General features: G+C 45.2%; 1 protein-coding gene across 12 annotated transcripts in view; it reads left to right on the top strand.

The window, feature by feature from the left end:
* The window catches only part of HMBOX1 (homeobox containing 1), a 176,933-nt gene that overhangs the window by 77,274 nt on the left and 84,692 nt on the right, over positions 1-14,967 (top strand). For 2 of the 12 annotated variants that reach the window (XM_019520890.1, XM_019520891.1), the window contains exon 2: positions 7,616-7,699. The exons of the other annotated variants lie outside the window; for them this stretch is intronic. In XM_019520890.1, coding sequence (XP_019376435.1) covers positions 7,677-7,699 — 23 coding nt within the window. In that variant the 5' untranslated portion in view covers positions 7,616-7,676. The remainder of the gene's footprint in view (positions 1-7,615; positions 7,700-14,967) is intronic. 12 annotated transcript variants of the gene reach the window in all.

The raw sequence follows: 14,967 nt of genomic DNA on the forward strand, positions 1-14,967 counted from the left end.
GATGACACCAAAATCCTTTTCTGGCTCTGCACTGACAAGAAGGGAGTTCCCCAGCCTGTAGGTACGGTGCTGGTTCTTCCTCCCCAGGTGCAGCACCTTGCATTTGTCAGTGTTGAATCCCATCCTATTCTCATCCGCCCACCCCTGTAACCTGTCTAGGTCTGATTGTAGCCTAGTCCTTTCTTCTAGCTTGTCAATGTAAATCTGCTGTTCTTGTCTGCTTTTCCTGTGCCAGACATGGCTGGGGTTCACAACACTTGCATCTTGCAAAAGTTGTCTCTTCCCTGACAAGTCAGCATCCAGCACAATTGAATTTCCTGTTCAAGATCTACTGCCACAGAAACTGCTGCTGAAATACCTTCTTCAGGTCCATTGCACTGCCTCTACATCCTGCCATGCTAAGAGCACAAACGGAGCAGGAGCAGCTCATCCACCTGTGCTGGAACCATGGGTTTGGCACCAGCCTGGAAAGAACAGAAATGAACCCGCAGAACTGTTCCTAGAGTGACCCTGGGATAGGACAGAAATCTCTGTGCTGAACGTGTGTAACTATAGCGGTAGCGCACACGCATCTCTGTGGATGTGGGTGGTGTATGGTGCAATGCTCTGCAGTGTAGACATACCCTTCCCTATCAAGAGTCATCAGGCCCTGACGTTAACGGAGAGCTCTGCGTCCTTCTATAACAAATGTATATAATATTCTTAGTCAACAAGTGTCCACATCACAGAACTGGCAGGGCAGTTAGTACTAATTGGTGCCTTTAACAGGCTCAGCAGAAAGGCAAGAATGGAACAAGTCACTGAGACTCCACTTTCAGGAAAGGGCCAACTCCACACTGTAGTGTAATCCTTGTCGCAGTCTTAGCCCAGCTGATCAGCGCCCAGGCTAGCCCAGCCCAGGTGTGAGCAGCTGCCCTTCAGAGCTGTATCGAGTTACTTCGTCCTCGTTGGTCGGTGCATTCCCCCTGGAGTCGCTATGACTTATGGGGGCGTACCCCATGGTTCCTTGCGCTGCAGTGACCTGAACTGATTTTTTTCTCTCACCTGCAGGAGGATTTGTCTGTACTCAGTATGTGGGGGAATTGTGGAAAGGTAATGGAGGACCGTTGATTAGCCTGGGTTCTTGTTGCAAAGTGGGTGAGCTGCCAACCAGAGCGAAAGTAGAACCTAGGCTCCTACCTACTTCCTCAGCTGCGCCGGGTAGCCCATGTTGAAAACAGCATTAAACAGGTGTGGGAAACACCAAGGAAGAGTCTGGGTTATCAAAGACTTAAGGACCCCCCTCCAGCCTGCTTTACTGGTGCTTAAAACGCTTCCACAGGTGATGTTTTATGGGGAATGGAAATAGGAATGGAACTGATTTTCCTTTAATGGACCAAACGATGAGTCCTTTACTGGGGTCCAGGTGCATCTCACTAAAGTAGAGACATTTTTTAAGTTAGGAAACTTCAGAGGTTTTGGAGGGTTCTGAGGAAAAATTATGATAATACTAAAACCAGGTCTGCTATAGCTTAGCAGAATACTTTTCTATTCCCTCAGCTCTTAACGCAGAAATCCTTCTATGCTCGTTCCTCGTTTACTGCTCACTTTTGGCTATAGTAGACAGAGGATTGGTAACACATGTGAAGTCATTATATGACCGAAGTAATGCAGGTTGGCTGAAGAGGATATTGGCACTCCTGAAAGAGTGGAAAGCCACATCTTAGATGTCTTAATGGATCTTCAGGTCTTTCTGGAGACCCAAGTAACTGCAGCAACCAGCACTGTTTCTGTCATTTTAGCTATGAGTTAGCAGCCTTTTCTTTAGCAAAGAGCATTAGCAAGCCTCTGTATCCTGTTCACCTTCACCTCCCACCCACCACTTGACTGATGCTTGAGAAATGTTTGGTATGGGAGAAACCTGACCTGGACAGTGAGATTCTCTGGAAAATCAAACTTCCAGCAGTCATTATGTAGCTTGCAGGCCCTCCCCACTCTTCTTTAGGGTGTCAGGCTAGCAGGATCCAAACCTAGACCTAAACAAGGGCTTCATCACTGTGTAAGCATCTCACTTAGATTTAAAAAGCTCATGGGCTGGATCCAGCCTCCCGTCTTGATGGGGGAGCTTCCTGCAGCTGCAGCCAAGCGTCCACAATGCCAGGCTTCTTCCTGCGATGCTGCTGGGGCTCCCATGCCATGGCTTTTACCAGCTTGGCTGCCAAGCACCTGGGTGAAAGCAGCAGCACGGGAGCCCTAGCAGCACCGCGAAAAGCCTGGCACCGTGGTTTGTTCCTACAGAGGCAGCCAACCAATTGGCATCAGTGAAGGAGGAGGGTGAGGGGTGTCTATGAGCCAACCCTGCAACAAGTTTGACACCCCTGGGATAAGGTAATTTGTGCTTTTGTCACTTTGAAGTTCAATTATTGTCTTCCATGTAGGACTACAGTTTATGATCATCCCCAAATTTCCCCTAGCCATACCTGAGTTAGACCTTTAAAGCACTTTACTGAACGTCTTCTGGCTACTTGAAAAACAGCCTTCCTTGCCATGTTGATGCCATGACTGATGAAAGTGGATGATGAGTTTAAATTACCATCCCTGAGGGGTAACTGGGAGGGGCTAGCGGCAGGGAATTATTAGCAAAAGCTCCCTCAGCCCTGGAACTTCTTTCCCAGCAACCAAAGTTTTCCATCTTCAGGTCCATATTCCAATGCTTATCTATTTTCAGTCGTCCTATTTTGGGAAAGTTGGCTGAGTGGACTGTCGTATAGCTTGTGAGCTTTCTCAATTCGGTTTGATGGTGAGACTTTCATATTCTGGAAGCCAGTTCTACTTCTGTGCATGTCCCCAAACCTCCAGATGAGCCTGTCTTTTTAAAATAAATATAGCACATGGACTTTTCAAAGTACCGTGCAAACATTAGTCAGTCTGAACCTCTCCTAAGAATAAAGAACTCTTGTTGTGCCTTTCTCTGCTAAATTAAAGAACTGATATCTGAAAGCTGAAGCCAGACGAATTCAAATAAGAAGTTAGGTGGAAATTTCTAACAGGGAGCCTGATTTAACTATGAAAGAAAGTTGGTGGATTCTCCATCTCTTGACGTCTTCTGATCAGTGCTGGACGGCTTTCTGGAAGATATGTTTTAGCCAAATAAAAGTTTTGCTTTAGTCAAATACACATTTTTAGGCTCACTGAGGGTTAGGAGGGGAAATTTAACAGCCTGTTTTTAGACGGAGACCAGGCTCAATGACCTCACAGTCGCAGCTGGCTTTAAACTATAAATCCATGACATTCAACCTCTTGGGTTATCTCATTTTTGAGAGGAAGGATTCTTTTGTGACTGGTGCACAGGACTGCGAATCCAATTATTTGGGTTTTGCTTCTAGTTCGCAAACCAAAAATTCAGCACCGCAGTACCCGGGGGTGCTTTTCACCAGACTGATTTAATGACTTTCTTGTGGGGAATCATCAGCAGAGTCTGAACCGGAGGTCTTCAGCACCGCAGAACAGACCTGCACCACTTGAGCTGAAGGAGTCCTTTCATCAATCAGGAGAGCAGCCTCCGAGGCAGATATAGTGCCCGTCCGACCACTGGCAGTGCACAGGGTGGCCTTAAGCCATAACTTAGATTCTGTTCCTCAGTCACCTTCTGTAAATCATCTAAAATTTGCCTGCCTCACAAGGACAGACTCTTAATTCATTGTTTGTGAAACCCTGTTAAGTTTTTCTGATGGAAGGCATAAGAGGAACACGCAGAAGTTGTATTTTTCACCACTGTGACTCACTCGAAAGAAATCTGAAATATTTATCTCTCATCCAAATAAAGTGCTATCGGTGCGATCTTTGCCAAGAAACTTCCTCCTTGCTACCGCCAGTGATGGTGGGGCAGGGCGAGCTGTACTTCACCACATCTAATTGCATCCAGGGAGAAATGCAGAAACCTGAAGTGGTTCCCAAGAACGTATTAGAAAACCTGAACTAAAATGAGAATGATTTCATGTCGAGTGAGACAAATGCAGAGTTGATACTCCAATGCTTCACACATCCACTTGTCCTTGGCACAGAGAAAATGAGATTTTTAATATCTGAAAAACAGATTGCCACGAAAACTCATCCATTGTAAATTTAAGCTGCCTCTATAGCAACTTAAGCTGGAGACAGGCTTGTTCATTATGTTTGATTCTACAATTCCGGCCATGATTTCCATATTAATACTGAATTCTTTTATTATCCCTGCTAGAAACTGGACGGGTTGCCAGTTGTATGTTTTCCCTGTGTTATTAACAGGTAATTTATTTAATGAATAATGCGAAGAGGGCAAAGGTTTGTGAGTTTTTACTTGCATATCAGCCGTAGATTACAACAACACCTGTTTTTGCTGCTATTATTAAACCTGGTTCAGCATATTAGTTTATAAAAAAAAGAGTGGTATTGATGGGCTGTTTGAGAAGTTTGATGGCTGAAGTCCTATTCCTTAGGTTGCATGATCTGGCTAAAATGATGTTTCGGTTGCTTCTCTTCTGATGATTAATCGGATCGGAGAGATCCTCGACACATCCCCTCACAATTTCTCTCTGCTCACGTGAACTTTAGACCAACCATCCTTTGGGCAGGGAGAACCAGCTGTGACTCTGTCTAGTGGCTGCTGGCTGTGCTCTGTGAGCAGCTAAAGGAATAATTTATTTCCCCTCCAGTTTTTCCTATGTAGCCTTTGCTTTTGCAATTACAGCTGCCTGGAGGACTGTCAAGTCTACCCTATTCTTCGGTCCTGTGTCTGTGACTACCAGCAATCTCCTCCTGAATATCCCACTAGCCCACCACAGTGTTTATCCCAGCACAACCCTAATACCTCCCAAAGCCTTTTCTCTCCCTTTCCATTTCCACTGAATCTCTGTTTTTGCCCTCATCACCTGGGTTCACAAGCTCAACATCCTCTGAAGCGCTTCCTTCCTCTTCCATTCTCAACTCACACCCATGCACCAAACTCCCAGAATTTATTTATAATGTACTGGAAATCTTTACCATTCTATCCTTTCTAGCAGTCCTGTTACCGCCTCCTCCAGATTTGTTCCCTTTGTGTTATGCAGCCCCAACTCCACTTCTTAACACTGTTTCATGATCATCAGTTTGATCTGTTTTCTTCAGGCCTTCTTCCAAGCTCTCGCCCTAGAAGGAGGCATCAGAACTGGAGTCCTAAGATGCTTGTCACTAGATACTGTGTCCTTCAGAAAGTTTGTATATATTTAAGGCTATAATTTATTTTTGTTCAACACAAAAAAACCCCTGCTTTGGTTTTCAAAGACAAAATCTGGCAACCAGTCAACAATATGATCTCATTGCTTTTGCGACTGTAGTTTTTTTAATGCAGTTGAGTTTTAACTGGGAAGTGTTTTGCTGCATAACTGTTTCTGGATGGGGAGATTTGAGGGGAGGCTGGCTGCAGGAAATCCCTGGGGTCTTTCTTTTCCCATCCCTCAGGGATTTAAGTGTCACGACTGGGGTCCTAGGCAATAGAAAAAGATGGGAGAATTCACAGATTCACAGAAGTTTAGGGTGGGAAGGGACCTCATGAGCTCATCGGGTCCAGCTCCCCAGTTGAGGACAATGCCAGGGTTATGCATTGTCATATCAAGAAATGGTTCAGGATATGCCCACCTGATCCTAAGGGCTGAAACAAAGCAGTGTCCCTTTCCCTTCTCCCTTAAATCCCTTCTCATTGGGAATGGGGAGTCCAGTATTGCTGCTTATTGCACTGGAAGGTTTGCCATAGTTTGCCAGCAGTTTCGTTCTGATTGATGCGATTCTGCTGGAAGAGTGTTTGCTGCCTGTATCCCTGGGTTTGTGAGTGTTTTCCTACTGATAATTCTAGTTCTAGTAATGCATACTATAGGAAGGCAAATCCTCAGCGGTATGTAGTACAACTAATTTTTTCCATAGTCTGCCTAACTGTGATGACCTGCCTTCCACTTTTCTGCTGGTTGATTACCTTTGCAGTGCTTTCAATCTGTGTCAGTCTGGGGAGAAAGACACCAGCAATGGTAGCTAAAGAAAGCATTAGGTCATTCATTTTCCTAATATTTAGTGCCTACTTTAGAACCGCTTGCAAATGACATGAACTAACTAACTTTTCTGAAACTGCTGCAAGGTATTTGGTGACTGCAATTAGTCTTATTTCTTAAGTGGTAATAACCTCTGTCTTCCTAAATGGAGGCTTAGTTTATAATACACGCGAAGCCTCAGATATCAGCTTTCTCACAAGAGTGCTTGCTGTGTACCTTAAAGTATTTGTTTGATTATATAAGGAGATGGATTTGTTACAGATTATCCAGAGAGCAACGCTTAATGTTTCCAGATCTAAAATATATTCTCACAGAGAGCATTCAGCTGGTCAGCCTTCCTAGCTCTATAAGCTTTCCATTTATAATATGAGTCATTGCAATATGCATGGTGTTGACATGTGAAGAATTATGTCCCAGATGTAAAGACAAAGGGTGCCTTAAAATCGATGGCAAAGCTCTGCCTGAAGACAAAGGGAAGAAGGTTGGGCCCTAGCAGTGCTTCAGATGAAACAACTGAAAGGTGGCACAGGAGAAGTTAGAGGCTCACAGACAGGGCTTTCCTAACTGGGACCTCAATAATGGCTGCATCCATGTTAATCCTGTCTCAGGGCAGAGGGATCAGGGGTCAGCCACTTTCTGCAACAGTGAGCTAAAATAACACAGCTGGCCCTACGGTGGGCCGCCATTTGTGACCCCACTGCCACTTCTGTTGGCACTGATTCCCTCTGCCACTGAATGCTACGGATTCCCCCCACAGCCGTGGGCCAGATACAGTCTCTTCACAGGTCAGATCCAACCCATGGGCCACAGCTCACTGGCCTTTGTGTTAGGTGACCTCTCAAGGTCCCTTGCAGCACTCGGTTTCTTTACTTTCTGTTCTGAAAATGACCACAGCAATGCACAGCATTTCAAAGTACAAATTACTACTCACCTGGCGGGGCTTTTACAAGGTTGCCTCTCACAGCAGGCTTTTGCTTTTGAAGTGGGAAGTCAATAAATTGGATATACGGAAAAATTACTTTATGATTTGAGTGACCAGGGGCTGGAACAGACTCCCCCCAGAGGTGGTACAATCACCTACCCTGCCGATCTTCAAAAAACAACTGGAAGCGCACCTTGCTGCGGTCATCTGACCCCAGCAGTTTTTCCTGCCCAAGCACTGGGGGCTGGACCTGATGATCTCGAGAGGTCCCTTCTAGCCCCTAACATCTCTGAATCTATTAATATGTCTCCAGTGCGTGCAGTGTATAGTCGCAATTCAGCCCCCGCTGACCAGCAGAGCTTATAGTCTAGGACAGGCAGGAAGGTTGGGGTACTGCTCTTCATGAGACAGTGCACAGATCTTGTTTTAGTAGGGCTGGGTTTTTTGGGAACCGACATGTTTGTACTGGTTAGGAACTTTGATTACCATCCTGGCTGCATCTCCCTAGTGGATTGTTGTAAAAGCCCGGCTAGGCTTGTATGAGGTTACCCAGCGCAGCGCTATCCAAATCTTATTGTCGGTAGCCAGATAATAAAATAAACCTTTGTTTTTTTGGGAGTGATAACTGTCTTTTTCTAAATTGTCTCTGTTACAGAATGGTAAATAACACCGAAGACCCCCACGAGGCTTTCTGACTTTCCCTCCCCATGTAAAGTATGCTCAGAACCTTTCCAGTAGTGTAAGTACCACATCAGCCAGTCACGCCAGCAAAGCAGAGACTTTACATTTCTGTTGTCCAGTTTCAAGAGAGCAGAGGAATGGTAACAGCAGTGGTCAGCAGGTTGCCCACCTGCAGAGCGGCAGCGTTTTGGTGCTTGCCAGTCTCTCACTGCTGGAAGTACCAACCCTGATTCTCCTTGGGGTGGGTTTATGCTGTTATAACTCCAGCGACTACTTTGTGACTCCCGGTTTTGCATTGTTTTAAGAAGGAGGAGAATCATGATGCCTGTTATTTTTAGAGATTACAACATCAGCATCAGGCACTGGAAATCTCATGTCTCCCAGGCATAATGGTTAAATCTCCATGCTGGACAAGAAAGTTTTATGCCCTTCCTGTGAGTTAGTAGAAGGGGATGGAGAAACCATGTGGGTGGTGATATATAAGAAAAGGGAAAAAGCCTCCAGTAGTTTCCATTAGAATGGAAATAATTGCTTGCACCAGCCCTTAGTGGGAATGTCTCCTCTGTTTTTGCCTTGTTGTTTTTCGGCTTTTTAAAGATAATTGTAAAGGCAGTATAAAAATCTATGTCCTTATGCTGCTCCGTGTCTCAGCTTTGCTGTCTCTTTGCCTATGATGCAACATTTGGATCTGAATTCAACCTACCTCAGAAATCAAGGGTCTTTTAAACCCAGTGTTTACATTTGGCCCCCTAGTTTATAGGCTTTTGAATGTTTTTCATCACAGCACACTGGTTTATTGGGGAAGCAGGAAAGAGAAAGAACTTAGTTTAAAGACAGAAGTTTGCCATGTCTGAAACAGGAATGGGAAATCCTCTGCCACAGAACAGGGAGAAAGAAGCAGGACTGAAAGCTTTTTTGCTGTTAATGTAGGAGAACCACTTTGAGGGATAAAATTATGGTTGCATTAGGCATATCCAGGGATCCTGGCTTTCTCTGATTTAAAATAGTCCCCAATTGTAAATGTAACCCCAAATCCACATTTTTCTGTGATTAAAATGAAACACCACTAATATATATATATATTACATTAGAGAGAGAGAGAGAGAGAGAGAGAGAGAGAGAGAGAGAGAGAGAGAGAGAAGTATTTCATTTTAATCATGGAAAAATGTGGATTTTGGGTTACTTTTTTAATCTGAAAAGTGGGTTTGTTTGTTTTTTTTTTATCAAAGAAAACCAAGATCCCTGGTCATATCTATATAATATGAATGCTGGTATAGTCACACACTGTTTCTGCTGCGGCTCACAGCAGGAGTAACAATTGAGATATTTGTTGTATAATGGCTGATTGTCAAGTAATCCACCACCGTGATTCAAAGAGGCTCTTGGGTGTAGCCATCAGATGGTTATTTTCAGCTACAACTGGATTTGAACAACCAATGCTGACTTGAAAGGCTCCTTATCCCACTACCAGTCCCTGGAGCCTCCCCATGGTCTCTCCTCCTCACTGGAAATAGTTTAGATTTATTTCAGCATTAAATTAGCCACCCTTTAAAAATTGTGAGGGCTGAGTTCTCAACAGGAAAGAAACCTGGATGTAATGCAGTATCCTTTTGCTCTCATTATTATGCCCATAAATTTGGATGCTGCAGAGTGACTGGTGATTTTAGAGATCCTTGGTATGGTTTTATAGGAACAAGGAGAGCTCCGGCTGTCAGTTTTAACTCTGAATCAGATCTTAACAAAAGGTCAATGCATGACTTTTACATTTTGGTTATTGGTACCACTGGCCTGTCTCCATTTCAGTTCCATTTTACCTCTGAGTCCTGCTACATGTTCAGATTAAAGCTGGATAGAAACCAGCTATAGAATTGTTACACATTTTCAAGCACTAACTTTATAGCTGGTTGGCTCTTTTTATGGCTGGATATAGTCATTTTTATTGCATGATAATTACTTTGCATGTGTGGCCCATCTAAATTAATTGCAGGATTAACCAATTCATTGTGCGATCTTTACTTTGCACATGTGGCTGGTCTAAATTTATTGTGAGATCGACCAGTTAATAGCATAATATATGTAACGTGTAGCAGGGGCATTTAACGTCTTGTAGTTTCAGTTGGATTCAGTTGAATTCAGCTGAATTCTGTGGGATTTAGCTGCCTTCCCAAATTGTTGTGGAGTCTTGCTATCTTCTACACCAAAAATGCTAGCTTTTCAGTTGGTCCGTATATGTGTATGTGCTGTTTAAAAAAAAAAGGTTCCTTGGGTTGTATGTGCCTTATGGGGGAAGGGCAGGGGCAGGGGATGTTGACTGAGTAAAATAAGGCTGAAACTATTTGAAGAGGTAATATTTGACTGCAGGAAGTGCACTGTGTTGCCCCAGTTAGGGGATATGGTATACGGTTTGTTGTAAGTATAACTGGTATAAAGTTTATCTGTCTGTCTGTCTGTCTGTCTATCTATCATTGTTATTCTCAGATGAGATTAATTTTTAAAGGAATGAATTGGTTTATCACGTAAATGATGGGGGAGAAGAAAAGGTAAAGCCATAAAACAGTAACGGTAGAAAATTTCCCTCCATCTGACCGGTTGTGAAATCGTGACCCATTTTATGTGCAGCCACGTGAGAAGCCTATGGAAGGAAGGGAGGGAGGAAGAAAGAGAAAGAAAGAGAAAAGGAGGAGGGAAGCAGCTCTCAAATCCACTGCAAACAAAAAGACCAAAAAAAAAACAAAAACGGAGGTTCAATTTGTAATTCTTTTTGATTAGTCTGCAGCACAGGAGAGAGCGCTCTCAGAAGGGCAGGGAGTTCAAATCTAACTTAGCACAGGACTTGGTTTTTGGTACAACTCAGCTTTGAGTCCCAGAGAATCAGCTTACAGCTCTGAGACAAGCTCCTTCCTCGGTCCAGGACGCCCCTTCTAGTCCAAGGTCCCTGCGTTCCCTCTGCGGCCTAAGGTAGATGAGTTCTCTGTTCCTGTTCTCTGTCTGTACGTTGCAGAGGATTATCTACTCACAAGATTGCTACAGATTCAGTTAATGTGTTAGGCAATGAAATTTGATCATAAATGTCTGCATTCATTGCATGTTTCAAGCCGCATCCCAAAATGTGATTTATGGCCTGATAAGATCAGATCGTTTCAGCACCACCTCTTCCAGAGAATATGGGGCAGGCCAGCGCTGACAGGTTGTGAGTGGGGACCCGTGTGGGTCACGGATGGCTCTAACCTTCCTGGAAGAAGGCAACTTGGGTCTCACGTATTCTTCCGACTTGAGAGGGAAGCTGATCTAACTACACTAGACACTTCTGGTTCTGTATGGCTGTCTAGTAATGTCAGGGCTGTGACTTTTTTATGACAATAAGAGCCCAAATGTAGCTGAAGTTCAACAACTAAAAGTGGTTTTGCCTCTGTAGTTTGTGTGATTCAGGGAACTGGTGTATGCCGTACTGGCCTGCTTTTGCCAATGCGAGCTGCACCTACTCAGTGATGCTTTGCCAGTAATGTTTTACCAGTAGCCCCTTTGTAGTAAAGAGAAGTTCTTATCTTGGAAGTAAAGCATGAGATAGGAAGCTTATATTGTGTGTGTGTGTGTGTGTGTGCGCCTATTATATAGGCTCTTTGTTGCTGTATTTCTGATACTTTGTTCTCATGACTAAATGGGCATGATTTGTTTAAGAAGGCTGTTGATCAATACTTCCAATCATGGGTTACAAAGGGAGGCATCAAGGGTGTTGGAACCCGTCAGGTCTGCTGGGGAGGGAAGGGGGCGGATAAGTGGTTTTGTTCACATACATGTCCATGTAGTTGGGTCCCAGACTAAGTTTGTGTTCCTGCCACTTTCCTGTGTGAGGTTTGACAAGCCATTTTAGTCTCTCTCTGCCTCAGTTTCCCCATCTGTGAAGGAGCATTGATTGCGCTGCCTTGCCTTGCAGGAGCGCTGTAAACAGAAGTAGGTTATGAACGGTAACGTGTTCAGATTTGATGGTAATGGGGCCAGTAAGTGCCTAATGAATGATCCTAGTCTGAGACGGGGAAAGAAGCAGCTGATCTGAAGGGATGAACCAGGAAAAACCGGAAGTGGGGCAGTGACTCAGCTAGCCACCATACCCCTGACACCTGTAAAAGTAAAGCTTACCTGTCCAGTACCTGGATGGACTGTCACTTCCTTTCCCTGCATGGTGGCTCAGTTTCCCCGTTTAACTTGAGGAAAATGCTTTATTGCTTTGCATGGATTGGACCCTTTGTGTAACTTGTGAGCGCGAGTCCTGTCGCCCTCTGTCAGGGGACTCGTGGGTCTTTTTGCTCCTTTCTAGCCCTGAGTTGTTCTTTGTGGAAGGGGTTTAGCCATTACTCGGTACACAACTCTTTTTATCTGATCTCAGGGTTTGCCCCTGAGTTTTGGTTCTGCATATGGTCACAGTCCTGCCCTGCATTATCTCAGTTATCACAGTTCTGCCCTGCACTCAGCCATCCTCGCTGCTCTTTGCTCTCTCCTTCGCTTCATAGCCACACTTTTAGTTCCTTCTAATGGCTGCAAGATAATTATGCTGGTGGAAACCCTATTTATTTTCCTGATGGGGAACCTGAATATCAGGGAGATGTAAAAGCATCCGTCAGAGTTGGCACTGCAACTCAGGGCTTCCTCGCTCCCAATCCTATGCCTAGCCAAAAGCAAGCCCTCGTTTTTAAGACTTTTGATTAGGAAAATAGCAGTCATGTTGCGGTTTTCTCTGGAAAGCAGAGCATAAAGTGTCCCCATTTGACAAACGGGAGGAAGGTAAGACACGCAAGTCAAGCTGTCCGTCGAGGTTGATGCAGTGAGTCAGTGTGAACCCAGGTCTGCTTTCTGCCAGCCAGCCTGTATCCACTGGACCACGCTTGAGCAAGCTCTGGGTTTTTGCTAAAGCTTTCTCAGAAATTTGAGGACTCCTAAAGGAGCGATGTGTTGATATTCCACTCTCAGCTTGTGTGCTGTAATTTGTGTAGCGGTGAGTATTTGATTACATTGGATTTATTTTCAGAAGTTTCAGGCTGCTCTTATTAACTGTCACCATTTTGATCGAAAGCGTATGGCAGCGTTCTGCATTCATAAGGCAGTGTTTTGCATTCGTCAACCGAACCAGTGGGGCTTGAGCTCAGTAGATCAGTTTGAAGTCTGATTTCGCTGCTCGGCGTTGTTAGGTTTTGTTTCCCTGGGACGAGAGCAGGCGTTAGAAGTGCTACATTTTGTTTGTGCGTCAAGATGAACAGGAGTTGAGTCCTCTTTGAAAATCAGTAGGAAGAGAAGTGACGGCAGAAGCTAATTATGCTAACATACGGGTAGGGATGGCTCTATGTTCATTGACATGATGAGCACTTAAGACCTGATTTTTTCCTCTCTTGAGCACTGGTATAACTCTGCAGAAGATGCTGGAGTTGCTACTGATCAACATAAGTGTTGCCTAGAAGAGAGCTGGCGTCTTAATTTTCTCTGGCGCCCCAGAAGTCTCAGCACTGACGATGCTTCAAATGAGGCATTACTTAATAGAGCGCAAAGGATTCGGGGGCCTATCTGTGGTGCACAGCTGCCTTCTGTGCAGGCTGGAAAGAAAATAAGAGATGCATGTGAAGTGGGAATGAAATGGGTGGAAACCTGTGTTGATGGTCAGAGTCCAGTGTCCCCTAAAGGCCGTGGTCTCTCTGTGATCATTAAATTGTCTCTAAGGTTTCTCCTATCTGCAGGTAGATGGAGAGCCAGCATTGAGCTGGTACAAGTGGATATTAGTTCAGAGGAGCAAACTGTGGTGTTTATGGTGTGCTCTGTGGAGTGATGTCCTCTGTGGAGGGAATTTCAACATTTTCACTGAGTTCTCTGTCAGCATCAGCTGAAGCTACTGGTAGCTTGGGAAAGATGAAAGGGGAGAGAAGCAAGAGCCTACGGCAGGGAAGCCTCATCTGGATGAGTAGGGTCACAGAGAAAAAATGTGTGTGGGGGGGAAATATTTTGTATAGCGTAAAATGTTGCTAAAAATTGACAAAGGAGAAAGAATAGCCTTTCATTCTGAATCACCGGTTGAACTGTAACCCAAGTTGGTTATGAGAGCATGTCTCTGCAGTGGCTTATGTGAATCAAGTTGTTTGGTCTCAGTCCAGTTGGATAAATATACCATGTCACCACCGTGAAAAGCAGCATTGCGGTGGGTGACACTTCTGCTGACAGTCTCATCAGAGAAGCCTCAGAGCAAAGGGGAACCTAACTGGCTTTTCGTATCTCCTAGGCAGTCCACCGGTTGAAAGTGTGGTGGCTGTGTTTGGACAGCTGCTGCCTGGGCCGTGTCTGTTTAGTGGCTCGGGGACTGTGGTCTCCAGGGCTGTAAAGCTAGCAGTTCTTACCAGCATTAGGTTCGTATACATGTGCAGCTTGGACACTAAAAAAGTTTGCCTGAAGTTCAGCAACCCTCAAGCCAAGTCTGGTGTGAGTAACTCTCCCCAGTTGTCAGCTTTGTCCTGGCCTGCTTTACCCACCAGAATATTCTTACAGTTAACCTGGGACATAACCAGAAAGGTGGTTAGCCACGTCAGTCTGAAGCCAGGCAAAACGTAGGGCAAGGTGGCATCCTAGGGCATGTCCAGGTGAGCGCACACCTGCGGTTTGTGGCACCGCAAAGCACGCACGCCGCATGCACAGGTGTTCACTGTGCTGCTTTGCAGTGCAACGGGGTTTTTGACACTGGGAGACCCTGGATTGAAAAAACACTGCCCCCCCTAAAAAAAACAGGGCAGCATACGTGGCAGCAGATTGCGCCAAGCAAAACCAGAGTCTGGCCAGCTGGAGCCATGTTCTGGCTGCTGACCAGGCTCCACACACCTGGATTGCCACCGCTGGAGCCCTGGGAGACCCCCAGGACCCCAGGTAAGGCTGCTGGGGCTAGCCCAGGTGCTGGCCCCAGCCTCCCTACCCCACTGAAGGCAGCTTGCCACATGCGAGAGCGCATGCACAGGGGTATTCCCTGGGGACAAGTAGTAGTGGCACAACTATGTGCCACTGCTATTTATCCCTGGCAAAATGCACAAGTGTGCTCATCTGAACATGCCCTTCGAGACTAACTGGTTCAGAGAAGCATGGGCTTTTGTAGGCAACAACCTACTTTATCAGATGCTAGCATGCAATGTTGCCCGAAGATACCACCCTCCCTGCCTTCTTCCTAGGCCGCAACTTAATTGTAAAGAAGGAAGGGAAATCGTATGGGCAAAGTCATGTGTAGTGATTCCTTCCGCTCCCCCCCGCCCCCCCAAATGTCCAGCTTTGGAAATGATCGTGTTTTGTCAAAAAAAAAAAAAAAAA

This window comes from Gavialis gangeticus, unplaced genomic scaffold, assembly GCF_001723915.1.
Source record: "Gavialis gangeticus isolate Ggan-Ray unplaced genomic scaffold, GavGan_comp1, whole genome shotgun sequence".
Classification (NCBI taxonomy): domain Eukaryota; kingdom Metazoa; phylum Chordata; order Crocodylia; family Gavialidae; genus Gavialis; species Gavialis gangeticus.